This window comes from Hipposideros armiger, unplaced genomic scaffold (genome assembly GCF_001890085.2).
Source record: "Hipposideros armiger isolate ML-2016 unplaced genomic scaffold, ASM189008v1 scaffold_4, whole genome shotgun sequence".
Classification (NCBI taxonomy): domain Eukaryota; kingdom Metazoa; phylum Chordata; class Mammalia; order Chiroptera; family Hipposideridae; genus Hipposideros; species Hipposideros armiger.
Genome location: NW_017731354.1, coordinates 5699859 through 5721484, shown reverse-complemented (window position 1 = coordinate 5721484; position 21626 = coordinate 5699859). Strand labels below are relative to the sequence as shown.

General features: G+C 40.4%; 1 protein-coding gene across 6 annotated transcripts in view; it reads right to left on the bottom strand.

The window, feature by feature from the left end:
* Positions 1-7057: 7057 nt before the first annotated feature.
* CYLD (CYLD lysine 63 deubiquitinase) overlaps positions 7058-21626 on the bottom strand; it is a 44561-nt gene continuing 29992 nt past the window's right edge. For 5 of the 6 annotated variants that reach the window (XM_019643669.1, XM_019643643.1, XM_019643661.1 and 2 more), the window contains 9 exons: positions 21195-21336; positions 19709-19831; positions 17329-17420; positions 16434-16500; positions 11984-12116; positions 10677-10785; positions 9705-9823; positions 9220-9436; positions 7060-7615 (listed from right to left, as the gene is read on the bottom strand). In XM_019643669.1, coding sequence (XP_019499214.1) covers positions 7431-7615; positions 9220-9436; positions 9705-9823; positions 10677-10785; positions 11984-12116; positions 16434-16500; positions 17329-17420; positions 19709-19831; positions 21195-21336 — 1187 coding nt within the window. In that variant the 3' untranslated portion in view covers positions 7060-7430. Of the gene's footprint in view, positions 7616-9219; positions 9437-9704; positions 9824-10676; positions 10786-11983; positions 12117-16433; positions 16501-17328; positions 17421-19708; positions 19832-21194; positions 21337-21626 lie in introns of all 6 variants that reach the window. The other variant, XM_019643637.1, reaches the window with a different exon arrangement.

The following is a 21626-nucleotide window of genomic DNA, read 5'->3' as shown; positions in this document are numbered from 1 at the left end:
GGCCTTCCCCGCACCGCCTGCCCCCATAGAAGGATATCTCGAATGACGGGGCTTGAGGCCAGGATGCTATTATACGCCTGCTTCCGTCTCATCAAATTCCTGGCTTGTAATTCATCCCTCCGCAGATCCCTGAGACCTCACATCCGACCTGACGCCAGTTGCCCAGTAGATGGCACTAACCCATTTTAAATAAATTTGTAAAAGGCGACGCAAAGCTCAAGGTAGACGGAGAGAGAAAAGCCCACCCAAAGGCAGCGTGTGAGGACACTCACAAGCAGAAATGTCCAGCGCTGACCAGCTGCCCTGAAATGACACAGGGGAAACTTAAGTGCTCCTGGAGGTACTGTGTAACCTGCTGTGTAGCCCTGACCAATCGTCACGTTTGCTTCCAAAAATCACCTGCCGCATCGCAGACCTGGGATCTGGCGGCTGGTAGAAGCCGGGAGTGAAGACCTAGGACCATAACCTGTTATGGCCACACGATGGCGGTGCTGCGCCGGAAGGACGAGAGGCGAAAGAAAACCTAAACCTTAAATAGCTGGAATCTAAAGACTTGAGAGTATGACCTGAAAATAAGGTCGTGCAGGGAGGAGGCAGGTGGGAAGAGACGTGTTGATTACACTTACACTTCACAAACATGGTATCATTTCAAGCTCATAAAGCCTTCTGAGGTAAGATCTATAATGTATCCACTTGTGAGCAAAAAGGTGGGGAACCAGAGATTGGGACCTCTTGTATTCCCCCCCCCAAAAAAAATGGGGACAGTGATGCAATGCCGGCCACATCAACAATTGCGAATGAGGTGGCTTCCATGCAGAACAGGCAAATATCTGAGCACCTCCTTTGTGCAGCCGTTGTTCAAGACGCTAAGGAGAGAGAATAGAAAGGACTAGAGAAAGTCCCGGCTCTGGGGTCTGTTACCACTTAATCCACATCACAAAATGAGCAGAGAGACCCCAATAAACCATTAGGTCCTGTGGGGAGAATGAAGAGTTCCGGGGCCCCCGGGGCCCTGCAGGTGCGTTTTAGATGATGGCCTCTCCCGCTCACCTGAGCCAGCTGTTAAGTTGTCAGGAATTCTGTGCACCAGCTCATCAATACATCCATTCTTAAAGTTAAAGTACATCAACTTACAATTAAATAAGTTGCACTTAAAAGCTATAATTAAATACAATTAAATGTCATATTTAAAACTCATCACTTCCTAATTATTTTACATTTTACAGTCACCTGTGCCAGCAGTAAGCGAACTTTCCATAAGGATCAGATTATAAGTATTTCGGGCTGTGTGGGGCAGTTTCTGTCGCAACAACTCAACTCTGCCATCGTAGCGTAAAAGCAGCCGTAGATGGGAAACGTGAATGGGCCTGACTGTGTTCCAGTAGGATGTTGTTTTTGTTTTGTTTTGTTTAAGATTTTTTTTTTTATTGGGGAATTAGGGGATGGGAATAGCACTGGGGAATTGGGGAAGGGGAACAGACAAGTTGCTGTCCTTTTGTTCTTCAGTCTAGTTGTGGAGGACGTTGCTTCACTGGCCCAAGTTGGCACCATCATTGCGCTCTTCCCGGGCGAGGCAGATCAGTCGCCGGCTTCTGGACGGCCGCTCACGCTGGCTGCTGGCTACACACCGTAGCCCATGGCAACCCACTGCAGCAGGGGCTGCAGCCTACGCCATCGCCGGCAACTCACGGCAGCCCAGCTCCAGGTTGAGCTGTTGTTCAGCATCTTAGCTGTGGAGGGCAGTGTCACTGACCCTCATATGTGGGATCCGAACCGGGGCCCTCTGGCGCGTCCCAAGCCAGCTCTTAACCAACGCACCACTCAGCTGGCCCTCCAGTAGGATGTTATTTGCAAAACCAGGCAGTGGGCTGGGTTCGGCCCACAGGCCACTGTTGGCCGGGCCCCGGTCCGTGCTCTGTACAGCGGGGATGCTGTATACCTGTGTGCTAAGCCTACTGGCATCTTCTTAACTCCACCTCCAGTGATGTCACACTGGTAGCTCGCAATAGGCCCTGGTGAGAGTGTGTACATCACAGAACTGGGGCTATCAGTTACCTAAAAGAAGATAGACATTTCAGCCCCTATGGCATCATGTCACCATGCCTCTGGATTATACAGAAAAGCATTTAATTGCCTCCTTGGCAACTGTGGGGCCCGGGACACACTATTTTAGAGTCACAGCTTCGTCCCCATGTTTAGAGAGGGTGAAAAGCACAGGGCAGTCACTTCAGGTTGGCGGGTTGAGATGGGCGTTTATTAGGATCAGAGCTTGGAAATGCCAAGTCACCTCAGGAAATACATGGAACCCTGAGGGCAGGAGACGACCCCGAGACCAGCACATCTCCTGGGACAGGAAACGTCTGTCAGGTTTTCTAAAGCAATTGTAATGATGGCAGAGGCAGGACAGGGGTGCGTTTTCAGGGACAGCATTCTCCCAAAGGGACCTTCTCTCCTGGCACCACTGTGACAGCGTAAGAAGTGGTGCTCAACTCGTTTGCCCACAACCCAAAACCCTTCCCCAAAGAAATAAAGGAAAAGGAACCATAAAAATTTAATTTTAATGATACAGAAATAGTATATATAGTACATTTCTTTCCACAGCAGCACTTCATTCGCGTCTAAAAATCTTAACAAAATTAAGGCTAAATCAGAACAATCTGATAGTAAAGGGATATTTCATGTGGTGTTATTTTTAAAGAAGGTCTTCACAAATACAGGATGTTCTTCAGGGAAAAAGAATGCTGAGTAAGAGATCAGATATGGGAAACGCAACACAGCACGTGCTCCTTTCCAGCAGTTTCCTAACAACCACACTTCCCTGGGAAGTTTCAAATGGGCTTTTTCAAAAAATGCATCTTAGTGACAGGATCCTAAGACTTTCTAAGATTCCACAGCACTATAGGCCATTTTAGAAAATAAAGCAAGGACAGAAGAGTCTCCAATACAATTTTTCTCTGGAGGAAATAAAAAGCAAACATGGACAGTGTTTAAAAGTGCGAGAGAATTCTATATGAAGCCATGGTGACAGAGCAAGCCCCCCATAAGTAGCCCTGCCTTGTTACACAACGAAAGGCTTAAAATACAGGCAAACAAAAATGGCACCACTGCCAGGGCAGAGGGTCAGGGGGTCAGATGCGGTTCTTGAGCGACCTGCTCCGAATCCTGACGTTTATGATCAGGAAGAAGGAAGAGCTTTCCTTTCCCTCCTTCCCGGTCTCCTGGGCCGCATCTGCTGGTTCGCTTTCCACCACTGCTTTCTGACTCGAGAGAGACCCTCAGCTGCCCCAGGACTTAGAATAAGATGAAGGGTCATTTTTTTTCTCTTTTCCCTCCAATAAAACTTCTGAAAGGAGAGTAGACAGACAAGCCCCGTGCCAACTCCCGGCAGGAAGCCTCCTGTCTAAACTCCTCATCTCCGACAAACGACAATCCCGAGGCTCACGGAGCCCGCGCCGCGCTGCCGCCAGGGTTCACCCTCTCCTCCACCCTCTTTCGCCCAGCAGTGTCCATTCTGACATGCTTCTGCCCCCCCACACACACACTGCCTTGGGGAACCCAAGTCTTCCTGTCGTTGGAGGAGAATCCTTAAGATCCTCAACCCCAGGGAAGGTGTTCTTACTTTTAATTATAAGCTTACAGTCCACCTCCTTTAACAAGGACATTTTACTTTATGACCAGGGGACCTATTACCCCAGGAAGAATCTTCTCATATGATGTAAACGTTTTCATCATCAAGTAGCAGATAGTAAGAAGTAATTGAAGTTTTTACTTTCACTTTGCATGACAATTTTGTTTTTCCCTTTCTTTGGTTCCCAGAGCCTCACTTTCCCCTGAAGAAATAAACTGGAAGGCAAGTGTCCAGGTAAATAACATCAAATATCCTCTTAAGACTTATGTGGGTTCCAAAGACTGCTAACTCCTTTAGGAAGTGGCGGGTTGAGGTATATATATATTCAAATGCATTTCTTATGTAAACACAAATAAGATAAACACAATTCACACACTTGTGTAGAGTAATTAATACAACACTGTATGATCGCACAATCATAAAGAAAAGGTATTTTTTGAGAACTTTTAGTTCAGTGGCTTTCCAATCTGGCTGATCATCTGGTTCGCCTCGTAGAACTTTTTACCATCAAATCCCTGAGGCCCCATTCATGAAGGGTCAGACCCAGCAGAGATGGCCTGCGTCCCAGAAATTTGTATATATATTTTTTTCCTATAAATTTAGCTATTCCAACCCCCTTGTTACACAGAGGATGACTCTAAGGTCCAAGGAAGTCAAGACGTCGGTCTACGACTACTAGAGTGACAGCAAAGAGCTGGTCAGGACTCTTGTCTCTTAGTCCCACTACCTTCTGTCACACCACACTGCCTCCCTGAGCGTCCCCAGGGCTGGCACCCTTCCAGTTAAGCTAAGCAACCATCAGTAGATACTCTGTTAGAAGCAGGTGGTAAAGCCCTTTGGGGCTGGGACCATGCCTCACAATCCTAGGTAATAATGTCTGATAAAGACTTGTTGGTGGGCTGTCAGTCACGCGGCTAAGGCCTGACACCGGTGTTCTCCACTCACATCTGTCCACGGTCACACAAGCAGATGCAAAGTTATCTAGCTGGATACCAATACTGAGCAGGGCAGTGATGCCTGAATGTATGAAGATGCCATGTTCAAACAACAGGAAGTTAACGACAGTACAAGTTCCATTAAGATTCACTGCTATGTCTTCCCCTAGTTCCTGAATTATGTGAAAAAAAATAAATGAATCCAAGGGAGAGAAAGAAGCTATTTACCTCTAACATTTGGCAAATACAAATTACAAAAATCCTAAACTGTTAAGGAGACAATCCTCAGCAATTGTAACAACTGGATTTTATTGAGTTTTGTTTCCGATTCTCTAGGTTTTCACTGTGTCTTAGAAAACATTCCTTTGTGGATAGAGTGAAACTCCTTTATAAAGCTGAGTGGGGGACCGAACACATTTAGCTTCTAAATGTTGATATGGTTGCTCTTCTCTCTCTCTCTCTCTCTCTCCTATAATCAATTCACACACACACAGACACACACACACTTGCACGTGTGTATTTATTTGGAGGGGGGGGAACATGACTTGTTATATTTTCCATTTGTGGCTATGAATCAGAAACCATTATAAATAATTCTACTATATTGCCATGTTTCTAGATATGATATGGAAAGTGGGATAACCAAAACATTTAAAAAGCCACCAGGAAAATATTAAAGAAAATTTAAGGTTGAACATTAAATAAATCAACAGGCACACGGGCCACTGGTGCCACACAGCCCAGCCCTGGTGCCCACTTGACACCAGGCTCTGCTGGAGCAGGGACAAGGAGGGACTGCCCAGAGGGAGCCCCAGCGCCCGGGAAGGACCCACCACCACTGGCCCTGCATCCTTACTGAGTGTACCCGACCCCAGGTAACACGAAAAGGATGGAAAGGCCCACCTGAAGGCAAGGCCCACCTGAAGGCAAGTCCTCAGGAATAATTTCTGGATGAGGCCCTTTCCACTTGAAAGCCTCCCACACCCATGTGAAACTGTGCATGCTTTCAAAAAGTCTTCAAGTCTTGTGCCAGGAGAGGCTGGCAGGACAGACTTTCCTCAACTTGTATTTAGCTTGAATTTTTAAAGAAAAGGAACTGTCTTCTTTTTTAACTGCAAAATCCAGCCTCACCTAGAGATTCCCAATCATTCCCCCAGAAAACCTTTCAAAATCACACTGACAATAAGCTCATTCACCCATTTATTCATTCCATACATATGTATTAGGAGTGACTGGACTTGTAGATGGTCAGAGCTAGAAGAGACTTTGGACATCTTGCATCCCACGCCCTCATTTACCAGAGGGGGCCGGAGGCAGGGCCAGCCCTACAGCCCAGGGCTCCACACCCCCAACCCCTGATCTAGTATCAATCATCTCACCAGCCCACCCAAGCATCCGGCAAAACCTCATGCAAAAGTTACGAACCTTTTCATTTCAAAAATGAAAAAAATTACAAGATGAAGGAATTGTTGTACAGTATGACTGAGAAAGCTAATAAATATTAGCAAATTGGAATGATAGAACCAAAGGGTAAACGTGCCTTTAAAAAAAATAATTCTTTCCATTTTTATTTTTTTTTTGGACAGTAAATGTTTATGAAGTCATATGCTATGTACATACGACAACTTTTCTGTCTTTCTGCATGGTGAGAAAGTCATTCCTGAAAGACGCCACCACAAACAACACTTGGAGAACAGACATGCCACAGCACTGACATTTGTAATCTACAGTTCTAGCCTACAACATCCACTGTGGTTCAGACACACACCATGGATATCAGCTAAGAAAACATCCATTTTCTACTTATTTAATCAGGAGGAGGATGAAGCTGCTGCTACCATTTAAATAAAACAATTATCTGATTCATAACTGTCATTATTTCAAGTGAAATCACACTGAATTTGGTGAGGGGATTGACTGATCAAACTTAGGTTCTGGACAGTCTTATTTAAAATGGTGGAGGTTTAGACATCTAATAAATCTCTTCAGGGAAATTTTAATGAGTAACTCTACGGACCAAATTTATTTCCTTATAGACCAAATATTTGTGTAGCATTGTATTTATCGCTCCAACCCTTTAATAAAATTTACTGTGACCCATTCCATAAAATAGAGAGCCTCAGAAAACCCTAGAAACCCTCCAGGCTGACAGTTACGACTGTGAGCGGCGAGTGCCAAGGGCTGTGTGCTGTAACCCCCAGGAAAACTACGTCAAAAGTGGACGTTTTATGACAAAAGCACTCATATATCTCAACCCCAGAACAAACAGAAAACAACACCACTAAGGGAAATTTAAGTACTTTTCTGACCACTACTGCAGAAACACAGAAACTCAGCAGGTTGCAGACATGCAGGAATGGGCACTATATAGGAAAGAATTAGCAAATCAAACTCAGTACAACTTTAATAACTGGATTGAAAGTAGCCTCTGAATAAAACCAAAATATTTCTTCCTCAAGGCATCCGTTAGCTACAAAGGAAAAATGATTTCATATTCTTGGTCCATAAAGAACACACATTTATTTACATCCTCAATGGACTAAAAGAGGGTTTAAACTCTCACAATTAAAATTTTATGCTTCCAAAAATATCATATGATCAATGCACTTAACTTAAAGCTTCAGTCATTAATAACTTGTGACTCCTTAAAAAACCAACACAAACATACTTTCTAGAGTGCAAAATGCTTCTTATTAAATACTTCAGTAACACAAAAGCAATTTGTTTTGAAACACAGGAATTCTCTTCTGAAGGGTCATCACCACAAAGGTGTCCATTGCCGGCAATGGACCGTGCACAGAGCTGCCAGCTCGCAGGAAATCCAACATTCCACCTACGCACTGTGAGGCGCCTGCACGGACGCCCCCTCATTTGTACAGGCTCATGCTGAGGCTCTGGTACATGCACATGTACGCATCGCAGAGCAGTCTTCGAGCACAGCCCTGGATCCTTCTGGAGTCCAAGGAGTGCAGGTCTTCTGGGGACATTTTCAAGTACTCCCCCACTTCCGGGCACGGGGTGACCTGAGGAATGTTGAAGCCGTTCTGACCACCTGCGGAAGAGAAGAGCGCTGCTCAGGCCAGTGAAACTCGGGAACCCTGGCCGTCCCGCCCCCAGCACAACTTCACAGCCATGGAACTGAGTCAAGGCTCCATTCAGGATCTGCAAGACCGTGTAATCCCGGCAGTTACATTCTCTCCTGAACTCTCTCTCGACAGCTCTCTCATTTCTTGGTTTCTGAAAGGATTCTGGGGCCAATAGTGAATAAAACGGTCAAAAGGACGCAAGTCCTGAGCAAAGGCTGCGACCTTCTTTCCAGGCTCCTCTCTGTACGCAGTAATACCGTGATATACACAAAGGTGCCCAACAGCTGACTCGTCACGTTCCCATCTCCCTCCGCAGGCACAGCCACCCCTGCACCGCTCACCACGAGACACAGCACATCCAGTAAAATGAAGACACTATTTTCTGGCCTTCAGTTGAAAGCGGTACCTGCGCGCCTCTCACAGGGTTCTGTCGCACACACCATGAGCCTGAAGGAAGAGGCTGCGCGTGTGGTTCTCAGGGCTTCCAGGAAAGGCCCTGCTGGTGTGGTGTCCCAATGGCTTTTCCAAACATCTGAAACCCCTATGCTGTTCAGTGAAATTTTACCTGGGACAGGGACACATGTACAGATGGGGCCGTGCTGGGCCCCTCAAGTGTCTGAGAGCTGAGAAAGCGTTGACAATCCTTGGTCTAAAGCTTGGGTCTCTGGTTAAGAGGCTGCCACATGGGGGTATCCTATGAGAAGGCCACACCACACTTGGGGACTGAAGCTTGCAAGAGCCGCTAAAGGAGAAACAGGGTAGAAGGAGCGTGGAGCACACGGAAGCCATAGCTCACAGCCTCGCCTGGGACGGGTCCTAATCTGTACGCAGGCAGGGCTACAGCTGGTCTGACAACTGTCCCATCCCTGAGACCTACTAGCGCCCCCAGCACTACACACGTGGTCACTAAGTATTGGTTAAATAATGACTGAGCATCCTAAAAAATGGCCGAGAAGGTGCAGCATATTGGACATTTCAGGAAGAAAACACATTACATGCAGAATAGGCTGGTTTTTCCCAAAGAAGCTATTAACGTCTGTTCTGTTTGTCATGTAGAAGACAACATGGTGTAATATATAACACATAAGCAACGAGGTCAGAAGACTGAGTTAAACACAATCCATGTGACTCCAGGCACCTGAAGCCTCACTTTACCCACAGAAGAGCAGGAATAATTCCCATATTGCTAGGATCAGGCATACTGACTTAATGTGCTTCCCAGAGAGCGTGGCACATAGGCACTTAATAAATGGCCGCTGGGGCTTGTCTAGAAAATGAGAGGACCCCGAAGGTGCACGAAGAGAAAGCTTTTGGAAAAGAACACCTCTCAGCCCTGAAGTAGGAATCTGTGGATTCTTTTTTGAACGAAGACCATGTGCATGTCAAAATATCCCAACGATATTATCGTTAGTTTAGTAGCAGGGCTGTGAATGCATTTCAAGATTTTAGACTGTTCCTGAAAGGCTTCTCACACAAACTATTTTACTTCTCAGGACAGGCTATCCCCCTGTGAACTCTCCCACTGCAGACTGAAATTAAGCCACGAGTAAAAGAAAAGTTTTTTAAATACCATCCCGGTCGGCCATGCTGTCAAAGAAGAGCCAGGCAGAGTCGTCTTTCCCGTACTTCACAAAAGCAACATAGTGGCTTGTTTCTATGCAGAGAACAGCGAATAACTCCATCTTCTGGCAAGGGATGCAGCCATGTCTCCAGTCCCAGTCGGGCAAATCTTTGGGAAGTGACACTGGGTTATATTTGTGATTCAGTCTCTTGGGATGAAGGTGGACCTACAATGGAACAGGAACGAGCCACACTCAGGGCTGCATGTGAATGAACGCTCCACTGCCTGTAACAGAATCCATCCCTGTGACACCAACCAAGCCCTTCACAGAAGTCTCTCAAATGAACACCAGAGGCACAAACAATACCACTTAATTATGAGTTTTTATAAGTTAATTACGAGTTTGAAAACTTTTCAAAACTGGAAATCTGTTTACAACTATCAAGAACTTACTGCTTGATAAGAGAACATCCATTAAGTGAAGTTAAACTTACTTGAGTGTTGCAGGTTTTACAAAACTGTTTGATTTTTCCAGCTGAGATGTCAGGATCATCATAGCATTCTCTACACTCGTACATTGCCAGCCCGCCACATATCCGGCACTGCCTAGGGGCTAAGACGGTGAGAATGGGGGGTGGGGGTGGGGGTAAGGAGCCTTTAAAAATGGCTTTCTTTCATTACAAAAATTAAAAAGTTAAGCTTTTGAAAAGATACTGATCATGGACTAGAAAAGGTCCCTCCCCACCCCCACAAACTTTAAATTGGATTTCCTTGAACTCAGGATACCTTTAAAGACATTTTGTCTGACCAATGACTTCTTTTTTGTTACTATATCCCAGGATGTTTTCCCCCAATTATAAAATGTCTATTGATGAAAGTTCAAAGATACAAGATGGTATAAAGAAAAAAACTGAAAGCATCTACAGTTTTAGTCAGCAACAGATAACTACTGTCAATACTAATGTGACTTTGCTCCAATCATTTTATATCTGCATATTTACATGAGTGAGTGTGTATGTGAGTGAGTGAGTGTATGTGTGTGTGTGTGTGTGTGTGTGTGTCTTCTCTTGTAGAAAACATTGACATACTTGTCACTTAACACTACATCATGGCCATGCCCATATACATTGGTCTTCAAAAACATGGATTTTAATGGCAGTAGTTCGCTGACAGATAACCATAGTTTACTTAACTACTCTCCTCTATTAATATATAGATTGTTTCTAACTTCTTTATCATGCAACAGTAAACATATTTCCATATAAATTTAATTTGCATGTCTGATTATTTTCTCAAAATAAATTCCTAGAACTGAAATGGCTAGCTTATTATGTCTAGGCTCTTTAGATAGGGATTCCCTTTGGAAGGTTCATATCGTGCTAGACTCTTACCCACAATTACGGAGAATGACCTGACAGACTATTTCTGAAAAGCAAACAGAACAAACGAAAAAATCTTATACTTACTATCTTCAAGTAAATCTGTGATATTTAATTCCAGAGAAGGAAAAATTTTTTTAAATAGTTTAAAGTCTTTTCCAAACCGAGGCATCTGAATAATCAGACATGATGGTGCCTAAAAAAAAAAAAGATACATTTTGAGGCTCAAAGTCCTGAAAAACCCTTTTCCCTATGAAACTGAAATAGTCCTGGCTCTCAAACCAAGCTCTGGTTTCACCAGAACATTGATGGCCTGTAAAACAGGACCCACGTGTGAACGTGGAAGGTGAAGGCAGAGCACCAACGAGCCCATTTTTACAAGTGGTCCAAGATCCCACAGACACACGGACGCCCAGAGGTCAGGCAGGTCGGCAACCCTGGGTCTCAAAGAGCAGGACGACCATCTAGAGCAGTGGTTCTCAACCTTCCTAATACCGCGACCCCTTAATACAGTTCCTCATGTTGTGGTGACCCCCAACCATAAAATTATTTTTGTTGCTACTCTATAACTGTAATTTTGCTACTGTTATGAATCGTAATGTAAATATCTTTGTTTTCCGATGGTCTTAGGCGACCCCTGTGAAAGGGTCGTTCGACCCCCAAAGGGGTCGCGACCCACAGGTTGAGAACCGCTGATCTAGAGTGACATTCTACTTTGAGTTTTTACTCAGTAAATGTTTGGGGAAAACTGTTTTTGCAAGTCTAATAAGGAAACCGTCATCACTGAAGGACACTATTCCTTATAGTCAGCCGATAAATAACTGCAGCTGTTAAGGTTTTACCACACTTCTTCAGAAATGAATACAATAAAAATAAACCATACACGTACTACTAAGATCATGAAGATACTCAATAAACAGTAAAAGTAAAATAATTTACATCATTTATTCATTAACAATACCAATATAAGTGAATTTATTTTGTCTCTTATTGAAGGAGGAAAAGTAAACATTCTTTTTTGAATAGTTGAGTAATACGCTTGGGTAAAATTTTAAATTGGGTAAAATGGTAAATTGGGTAAAATTTAAAACATATATAAATATAAAATATATATATATATACACATATACATATAAATCTTTTTTGCTTTCAACTACTTAAAAGTTTTCAAGTTACAAATTAGCTTGATATTTTCTTTGGCACCAAAAATCCAAAAAGTTCAATCTTAATTCTAAGGCATTTTCTTCACAAAGTTGAAACAATGCACGTTTTCTTTTGTGTTTTGTAAACAGCTTGTGTTTCTAACTGTTCCCAGTAGGTTAAAAGTAATAATTTTTGAAACATAAGAATCCAAAGGACTTTCATATAAAACAGAGTAAGCAGTTATCACTAACCTCTGCAAATTTCAGGTTACTGTTGATAAAAGACCATTCTAACAACTGCTGAATTGTAGGAACTCCAACTTTCTCGTTTTTTTCCATAAAAATTTGATAGAAGTAACTATCTTGTGCTTTTTGGCCTGCTGACCTAAAAAACACGCAGGAGAAAAAAAACCCATGTAATTTATTTCTGAAATATTTAATTCAAAACGTGGAGTTGTTCCAAAAGTATTTGAGAACAGAAAAACTATGAAATTGATGATGCAACTTCGTACAGTGGGAACACGGGCATAGATGACAATTGAGATAAAATCATTAAATGTCCTTATGCATAAGATAAGACTGTAAAAATGATTTCTTGTTTTAGCGTTCATACTGAAAAGTTCTCTCAGGATCGGGAGAAAAATAATGGAATAACATTGCAATAAAAAAGCACTGAATAATAACCAGAAGCTAAAATCACTTGATTCAACTCAAGTGTCCAAATCTAGAAAGCAGCAAACCGCATGCAATGCCTGAAACGGGAAAATAAATTCTCATGTGCCTGGATGACACATCTTTCTAGACAGTCTAAACCAAACTTTTCATTTCTAAACTGAAGGCCTGACATCTAGGGCAGGATAATCACTTCCCAGCAAGTTAGAAGCAGAGGGGGGAGTAGAACCCAGGTGTCTTAACTACTATCCTTTCCACTAAAGCATGCTGTCTCTTTAGATGGTCACTCATTCATTCAACCAACACCAAGTGGGTGCCTCCAAATGCCAATCACAGTGTTAACCTTCTAGTGAACATATTTTACTACAGAATGCATTTAATCTTCAAGACTAACTCTGTCCAAGAAGTAATAATCTTTAAACTTACTATTTACCTTTTTAGCAGAATTTCTGGGTATAGAGTCAGACGGTTTATATCTAGACATATGTTGATCTTAAGATTTTTAGAGAAAAATATTAACATAGTTTTCATAATAAAACCTCAGCTATTCAGAGACAAACCTTCAGAAACCCTCAGCTTCCCAAAGCAACTTATATCTTAAAATAGACACAATTTATATGGTAACAAAGCAGGAAAGTTTTGAGAACCTACAACAAATAAAAAGAAACGAGAACCAAAAAACTTAAGGCTATGCTGTATCGATATTTTAATTAGTTGTTGATGACTATAAAAAAGGCCAACATTCTTCTGCGAATGCCAAAAAGCATTAAAAACAATTAATAGGAAATAGAAAAACATAAGACAGAAAACTAAAAAGGCAGAGTGGTAGAAGTCAGTCATTGCAACAACTAGAAATAATAATGGTGATGGTGGTGGTGTGATGGTTAAAGGCGTACCAAGTGACAAACATGGAGAGAGACGAGACCCAGAAATGGGAATGTAAGACAAATAGTTTTATGATATTGGGACAGGAGAGAGGGGAATGGGGGCGGGGACACAACTACTCAAACCTCATTACTTAAGTTTTAGAAGGCTAAAACCCTGGAGTAATTAGCTGGTCATTAAGACACCATATGCAAGAACTGCAAGAAAGCTGGTGCTATTGTACAAAAATGTACAATTCATATAGCCATTTTCCACTAAGAAAATCTGAGCACACGGGTACAAATGTTACATTAACTTTAAAGGAAAAATAGACACCTAGAAAAGACAAAAACATTCATGAGCTGTATAATATTGGTCTATCTACCTTCAAAACACAGATCATAATGGGCAGCCAACTAAAATTCTTTGCAGATGCCAGGTTATCTAGCATTGTGGCATATAATATATCCGTGTAATTAGAATACTCAGACCATGTTCTAGAATGAGAAGTGCTCAATAAATCAATCTGAATGGTCTCCTAAATTTTTGCTTCTTGTTTGCTGATTTTATTCCATTATTTTTCTTGGAATGCTTTGCCTCCATTCACTATCCTCTCTTATCAGTGGCCATGACTTTAGTGTCACCTAAACACCCCACACACAATTAATCATTATTATTACTGCTACCGTTATGGTTTTTTAAATATGAGAGCTTAATTTACCCACATTTACCAGTTTCTTGATTCTTGTTTCTTGCATACCACTCCTTTATTCTAAGTTCAGTTTTGCCTTACTAAAGTACATCCTGTAATAAGTCTCTGAGTGGTAATTTAGTTGTGGTTCTTCTCGCTCAGGAATTTTGTACATCTTTATTCTTAGAATTTAAGTCTGTCAAAATTCAGAAAACTCTTCAGCTAGTTTCCTTCAAAATATTGTTTCTTCCCTATCCTCTCTAGGGTCTCCTTCTAGAACTACAATCAGAATCAATGTTTCATGTCTCTTACCCTTTCTTTCTTGTTTTCTAACTCTTTATTCCTTTAAGCCATATTCTGGGTAATTTCTTCACATTTACCTTCCAAATGAGCAATTTTCTCTCCAGCTGTGTGCGCTGCACTCTGAGGGACCCCTTCCAGCCATACATTATACATGGAGAGATACACACGAATTTTTGTTCTAATTCTGGGAATTCTATTTTTGTTATCGAATCTGCATTTATCCTCCAGTTATCGAAGTCCTTCTTTTGTCTCTCCCATCATTTGAGAATATTCTACAGTCTCTTACAGACTGTTTCAGATTTTAAGGTACTCATCCTCCTGTATGTTGCCATCAGCTGACTCTCCCTCAGAAGGAAAGGCTCATGGAGGGGAATAATGACAGCTGGGGAAAAAAGGGACTAACTTTCAAAGTATCACTTTATATCTTCTTAAATCTTCAAACCGGTGATTCTCAATATGAAGAGGCTGTTGAAGGGGAGGGGCGGCAGTGCACCCCTCAATGGGTGTCAGAACAGCCCAGGGCCCTTTCAAACTGCACAGGCCTTCGGACGCTGAGATGTATTCCTGTATGTGTCTGACCCTTCCTAACACCCTCTGAGAACCACTGCAGCGTTCATCCTGTGTATTTACTGGGAGTGTACCCCGCCCCTCAGGGGTGTTGGGCTAGGACAAAAAGAATGACAACTGTTTTAATCTTCTGGAATTTATCTCTTCAAGATGAAAAACAAAAGTGACTTTTTCCTCCCAAATTGCCTGCTCGATTTCCTACATCATGTATTAAACATATCTTTTCCTTCCTCATTTGTTTGAAGGCTGACTTATAAGATACTGAACTACTACATATAGTTAATTCTATTTCTGAGCTTTCTATTCAGATCTATTGATCCATATTTCTAATTTTATACTAGTATCACACTGTTTTAATGTCTATTGTTTTGCCTTTGTAGCTTATAATAGAATTCTTTTTAAAAAAACTTTGTTTCCATCCATTTCACCTTGAAGAAAACTCTAAAATCACTTTATGGAATTAAGGTCTTGCTTATACTCAAGTTATTTTATAAAAAATTAACATCTTTAAGTTATTTAACCGTCCTACCTGGAACACAAACTTTCACACTAATTAACCAAATCACCATTCAGCTCTTTGAAAGTCTTTTTTAAAAACCTACTGCAAAAAAATTGACTTTTGGCAATTTATACTTTCAAAAGTATAAAATTATCCCTTTTTCATATTTGCTAGAGGGTATACACAAATACTCTTGATTTCTCCATGGAGATTTCCTACATGGTCGAACTACAAATTCTTTTGGTAATACTCGTCAATTCTAAGCAATTCTCTAGGATTTTCTAGGTATACATACAGCTATTGCCATCTTTGCACAGGTAATAATTACACGGTCTTGATGTTTATGTATCCTGCCTTATTTCATTAGCTAGAACATCCAACATGATATCAACATGTAATTGTTGGGACTACCCACCCTTCTTCCTTCTTACCCATCAATTCAGCACTGGCATCAAACACTATCACTTAGACACAAACATGAGTGACAGTGCTTGTCTGTGATTAGCTTTTAGGGAAATCAATCGTATATCAGCAAGATTTTCAACAGAGAAACTCAGACTGAAACGCAAAAGGGTCCAGCATTGAAACGATACGGAAAGTTCATCCACTTACAATGTCTCACTAAGAACTTTTACTGCATTAGAGTCAAGGTTTTTGTTCCAGATGGGGAAAAAGACCAAGTTACAAAGCTGGGAATAAGAGAGCTAATTTAAGGCTAAGTTAATTCTTTGAGTGATAGGTAGACAAAAATCAGTGTTCTCACAGTGTCTGATTAGGTTAGAATAAGATTCTCTTAAAAGGGTTCATTAATTTAAATTACAAAAGTATTTATATACAGTTTTAAGAAAATGATTTGCAATGATATTTATTACTAGGGTTAAAATTAAAAGTACAAATTTACATTGGATGCATCCTTCAAGTTAAGTATAATGCTATGGAGAAGACAATGATTAAAACTAATTTGCGTTGTAGGAATCTAGCATATTAAGATTCCTAAACAAATACAATAGTAAGTAATCACTAAGAAAATCATTGCTACCAAATGATGGCAGGACAAATGAGGATTGTCTGTTTTTCCAAAGCTTCTGTAACAATTTAAAAGTTACCTGATTTTTAACAATGGTTCCACCCTTAAAATATGATGAAACAAGATATTCAAGAATTCTTCAGGATCTAGGAGAAAATTAAAAATCAAATAAGTCACAGACAAAGCTTTCAAAACATTCTATTTTTTATTTATAACAGTCAAATCCCTACACTAAATTCAATTTCATAGTCAATATTATTTCAAGTAAGAGCATAGTTCTCAAATTTTCCTAACGAAAAATACAGAGGATGTGATAAAGTATTATGTCCTAGTTTGTCATAACTTTATTGCATTTCAAAAGGTATAAGTCACGATAGAGAAATAATTTACATTTCTTTTGGGAGGTTTAAGGTAAGTGGAATAAAACCTGAAGTATGACCTTGTATCCTCCTGATATTTAAATCATTATCAAGTCTCTAAATATTATAGCTAGTTACAATATGCTGTGAACACTTTCAAAGTCAAGAGCTGAATCTCTGAAGAAATCCATTAGCTGTGAACAGATTAAAAGACTGACTCTGACCATAAACTTCACCCTGGTTGGCGCTTTGTAGCTGCCTTTGTAACAAGGGAAGCTGAGTGGGACTTGTGGGTGACCCAACGCAGCCCTTCACCGCGGCAATTTTGGAAAGCAAGTCCAAATATCACTGGTGGATGGGAAGGGGAGAACTCCTTATTCACTCATTCAATATCCTAGAACCAGCCAGTTCCTCAAAGGAGTTCATTATTCCCTATCATCACTCACTTTGAAAAGAGAGAAAACATTTTAAAAAGGGGAGAAAATTGTACATCACATAGAAATTCCTATTTTAAAATAAAACCCCCAAAACTATACAGACACATATTTCAGCCGATAACTTAGCATATGCTTTCAAATTACTTTTAATGCATATCTTATACATTAAGACAGTCACCTTTTTCTTCAGAGGTAAATCCTGATGCAGCCTCAACTTTTTCAAGTATTTTCCTCAGTTTCATAATCTTTGTTGCACACACATATCCATATCTATGTTAGTAAAAAAAAAAAATTAATACTGGCATCTACAGTAAATTAACATATTTTGATAGTCACACTTTTTTTTATATAATTCCAGCATGTCATAAATCAACAGGCTAGACAATTATTTTGAAAAATGCAATGGCCGCCTTCTTGAGGTTTGAAAAATTAAAAATCTAGAAGCAGAATTATCCCAAATATTATTATACCGTAAAAATATCTATCACATACAAATACAAGAAAAAATGTTTTTAATGTATGATGACTGGTTTTTTAATACTATATTTGCTTAGGAAATTAAAGCTAATTTTCTAAAACAGAATATACAATTTTGAGAGAGAGAGAGTCTTTTTAATACTAAAGGGTGAAATAGCTACGAAGGGAAAGAAAAATCTAAAACCTGCAATCATACCAATCATCATAATTATGACATTTCTCTCATCTTTGTCTGAATACGGGCTACCTTCAATACGCTGAATGTCAATTATGACGAAATTCTTTTTCTAGCAATGGCGTCAGAAGAGACATTGGAAGCCACCATAGGCTTAATAAGAGCCCATCAGAGCTAGCTAATCTTACAGCCATTTTTTATAGACTAGTCAGTCACTCATTAACTCTTTGCAGCCAACATTTATTGAGCACCTACCACTTACACAGTAATCTAACCTTTTAGCCACTGGGAATAGAAAAATGAATACAGTAAAAAACAAACAAACAAAAAACAGGCTCTCTGCCTTTGAGAAGCTTAAAATGGAGAAAGTAGAGGTTTCGGTGTCCAATAAAACCAGCTCTACAACACAATCGCTGCAGACACAGGGAATTCTGGTCCCCACGGGGTGTGTGGACAGGGGACAAAGTGGTTAAACATGACTCTTAACTGGTTGGACAACAGTATCCAAAGAATATTCATTAATGGACTACAGTGTTTTGGAAGGAAAAGAAGGAAGCAGTTTCAGGTTGGATCTGTCTTGTTCTAGTATCAATCACGTGGGGGAGAAAACAGTCCCATTTAAAAATGTGCATTTATACAAACAATACAAAATAATGGATGTAAAAATGAAGACTCATAATTATCTTAAGAAGTAAAAACTAAAGACATTTTCATCATTACAGAATTTAGGGAAACAAAAGATATAAGTGGGAAGTTTATTCACTTATAATTTTCTTTCCTCGTCGTGTTCCACAGCAGGTCATTCTGAATGCTCATTATATTTCAGTGTTCTGCATTTTTTGGTCAAAATCTTCTATCAAACTACTTTTCTACTTTAATTGTTAAATAAGAAAACTATGGCACAAAAGTTAAATTTATTTTAATATGGACTTTAAATTATATACTTTGCTCCCTATATTCCTGAATGAACACATTTGTTTTATGATCTATGGCCCTAACTCTTCATAGTTTAAATTTTACAATGTGACACTATCACACATTCCTACTGCCATTTATCAAAAGTTTGGACTACATCTTATCACTTGTGCTTGTACCACTACAAAATGCTTCCTGTGGCCAAAGAAAGGCATATTTACAATTCTTAAACTAGGAAATGACCAAAAACATCACATTTTTAAGGGCAGTACAATGAGGCCTAAATATATTCCTTTAAGCAAGAAATGTGTTACTAAAATACATCTCCTCTGTTTCTAATACAAAAGCAATAAATACTAGCTACTCTATAAATACAGTTTCCTTTGCTCCTATTCTCTCAGATAAAATTAAGCTTAAGAAGCTAGACCATACCAATTGGATTAATAAGCATGATTACTGTCAGGGGAGTGTTGGAATAAACTAGTTTGGAAGATAGGAATCCGAAATACTTTATATTGTATCAGCTTTTCTAAACCTACTGCAATTGCTAAATTAGAGCACATTCTGCCAAATGGCTTACTCGCCTGGTAGCACACACTATGTTATACGTTGGCCAGGCTTAAGGAAAAGTAAAGGTAGTACACTGACCAAAGGTCAAAAAAACTGTTAAAACTTCATTAAGAGAACTAATTTTTGCCCATTTCTTATTAAATGAAAGCAGGGCATAAATTAATTACTGTACAAAAAAAAACCCAACAACAACAAAAAACAAACAGCAAATAGGACACCACGTAAAGGTAAAAATCACTATACGTCTGGCTGGCCGAGTGGCTCAGTTGGTTAAGAGCTCACTCAAGAGTGCGAGCTCTGAGCAACAGCGGTTCGATGCCCGGCCCGAGCTGAGCAGCCGCTGAGCTGCCAACAGGTGGCAGGATGGCTCAGCTTAAAAAAAATAAAATAAAAAATAAATAACCATACGTCTTGTACTTACATTCTCAGAGGATTAACAATTTCTGTCCTCAGTAGTGCTTGGGTCTCACTGTAATATTCTACATCGTTCTTTTCTTTGGGTCTCAGTAGCACAGTGTCCAGAACAGAACTAAAAGCAAACAAGCTGCAAAATAAAAAGAATATTTTTCCTCAGCCATAAATGTATTATATTTTGAGAAATACATACGTGAAGAACGTGAAGAGAAAAAACTCACAAAGTCTGGATAACAAGTAACATGCAAGTGAGTTTTTTGTTACCATAGGTTCCCAAGACCCCTGCTGAGGTTCAACCATCACAGCCTCGAGCCCCTTCCAGGTTAAGGAGAATACTCAGGTCAGGAAGGCGAACGCTAGACTGACAGGCGGAAGGATAAAAAACGCCACGGTATAGTGGGACTTCTTTGCAAAACTGGAAGAGCACCTCAAACCTGAGTCAAACGACAAGCGGACATCAGGGAAGGAAGTCTGGAAACTAACTTCCCCGAGGCACACGGACACCCAATGTGTGGCACACATGCCCGACGTGTAACCCACTCTACATGTCATATTTGGCTCTCCCCACGGCCCTTGGCAGAGCTCCACGTTTCTTTAAATGCCAAAATCACTTGTGATTGACTAACAGCGATCACTTGCTGCTATCAAAGAAAAACATTTGGCGAATAGATTTTTATTGGGGCATCTAAAGAACATTATATCAATTCTTGCTTTTGTCAACACATCTGAGAGCTTGAAAGTGTCCTGCCAAAAAAATGGCCTGTCACTTTTATTCTTCTCCCCACACCTCTACATTTTTAACATCTCATTAACTTCCAAATTCGTACACCACGACTGTACAGAGCTGGCAGGGTACACTTGATTTAACTGGCACTATACAGAGCTGGCAGGGTACACTTGATTTAACTGGCAATGTACTTGGTTCAGTCTTCAGGATGTAAAAATTCTTGCCGTGTTAAGTTGTTCCATTTTGGAATAAACTACATATACAAGGGTAACTGTGCTTCTACTGAAAATAGTTCTTTAAAATAAAGTCTTTTTATGACTGCCTCCACCTAGTAAACAAGTATACTCAGCAGCCAATGAACGGCTTCTTGCAAAGGTCACGTTTTTTGACAGGCGCCCAAAGACACTGCTTCCTCTCTCTCTTCAGGCCTATGATGTCCCACATGCCCTCACAATATTCCCCCCACTTGTGACACTATCATTCACCTCTTAGCCATCATTCACTGCATTACAGTTTTATGTTCATTTTTTGGATACGGCACATGAGACAACATTTGTTAGTTTCCAAGGAGTACATCACGAAATGCAAATCTCCCTTTCTTTCGTGTCCCCTCCCACACACACATGTCCCTGCCATAAATAAAAACTTTCCTAGCTCCCATTCTTACACAGAAAATTGAGTTTAAGAAGCTAGACCCACTGGACTGATAAGCATGATAACTGTGGGGCAGCGGCACTATATCCTCCTGTGTTCATTGTAAACTTACCAGAATAAGGTCGAGTCCAAGTAGCAGGAGTTGTAATGGCCCTGGATCCCTTTCTTCTTTCCAATCATTATATCTAAACCTTCTTTTTCCATCTTTGGTGGAGTATTTTCTTCTACTACTTCACTTAAGTAGCCTCCAAAGGCTGAAAAGATAAAAATGAAACTATTAATTCTTTTAAACTATTATAATATGTGTTCCCACATATGTCTTCACTTAAAAATACTTTTTTGTATTTTGATGCAAAATTTCTTTCTCAACGCTAAGTTAAAGGTAGGTTTTGGTTCACTGTCATTCAGCTTGGCTTGTAAAAAAATGCTACTGTTCACTTTCAACCTCACTGCTTTCATAATTTAAAAAACACTTTAGAGTATTAAGTAATGTTAAAAAGCATCTGCCAAGTAAAATATTTTGCTCCCCAAATATTTTATTTTT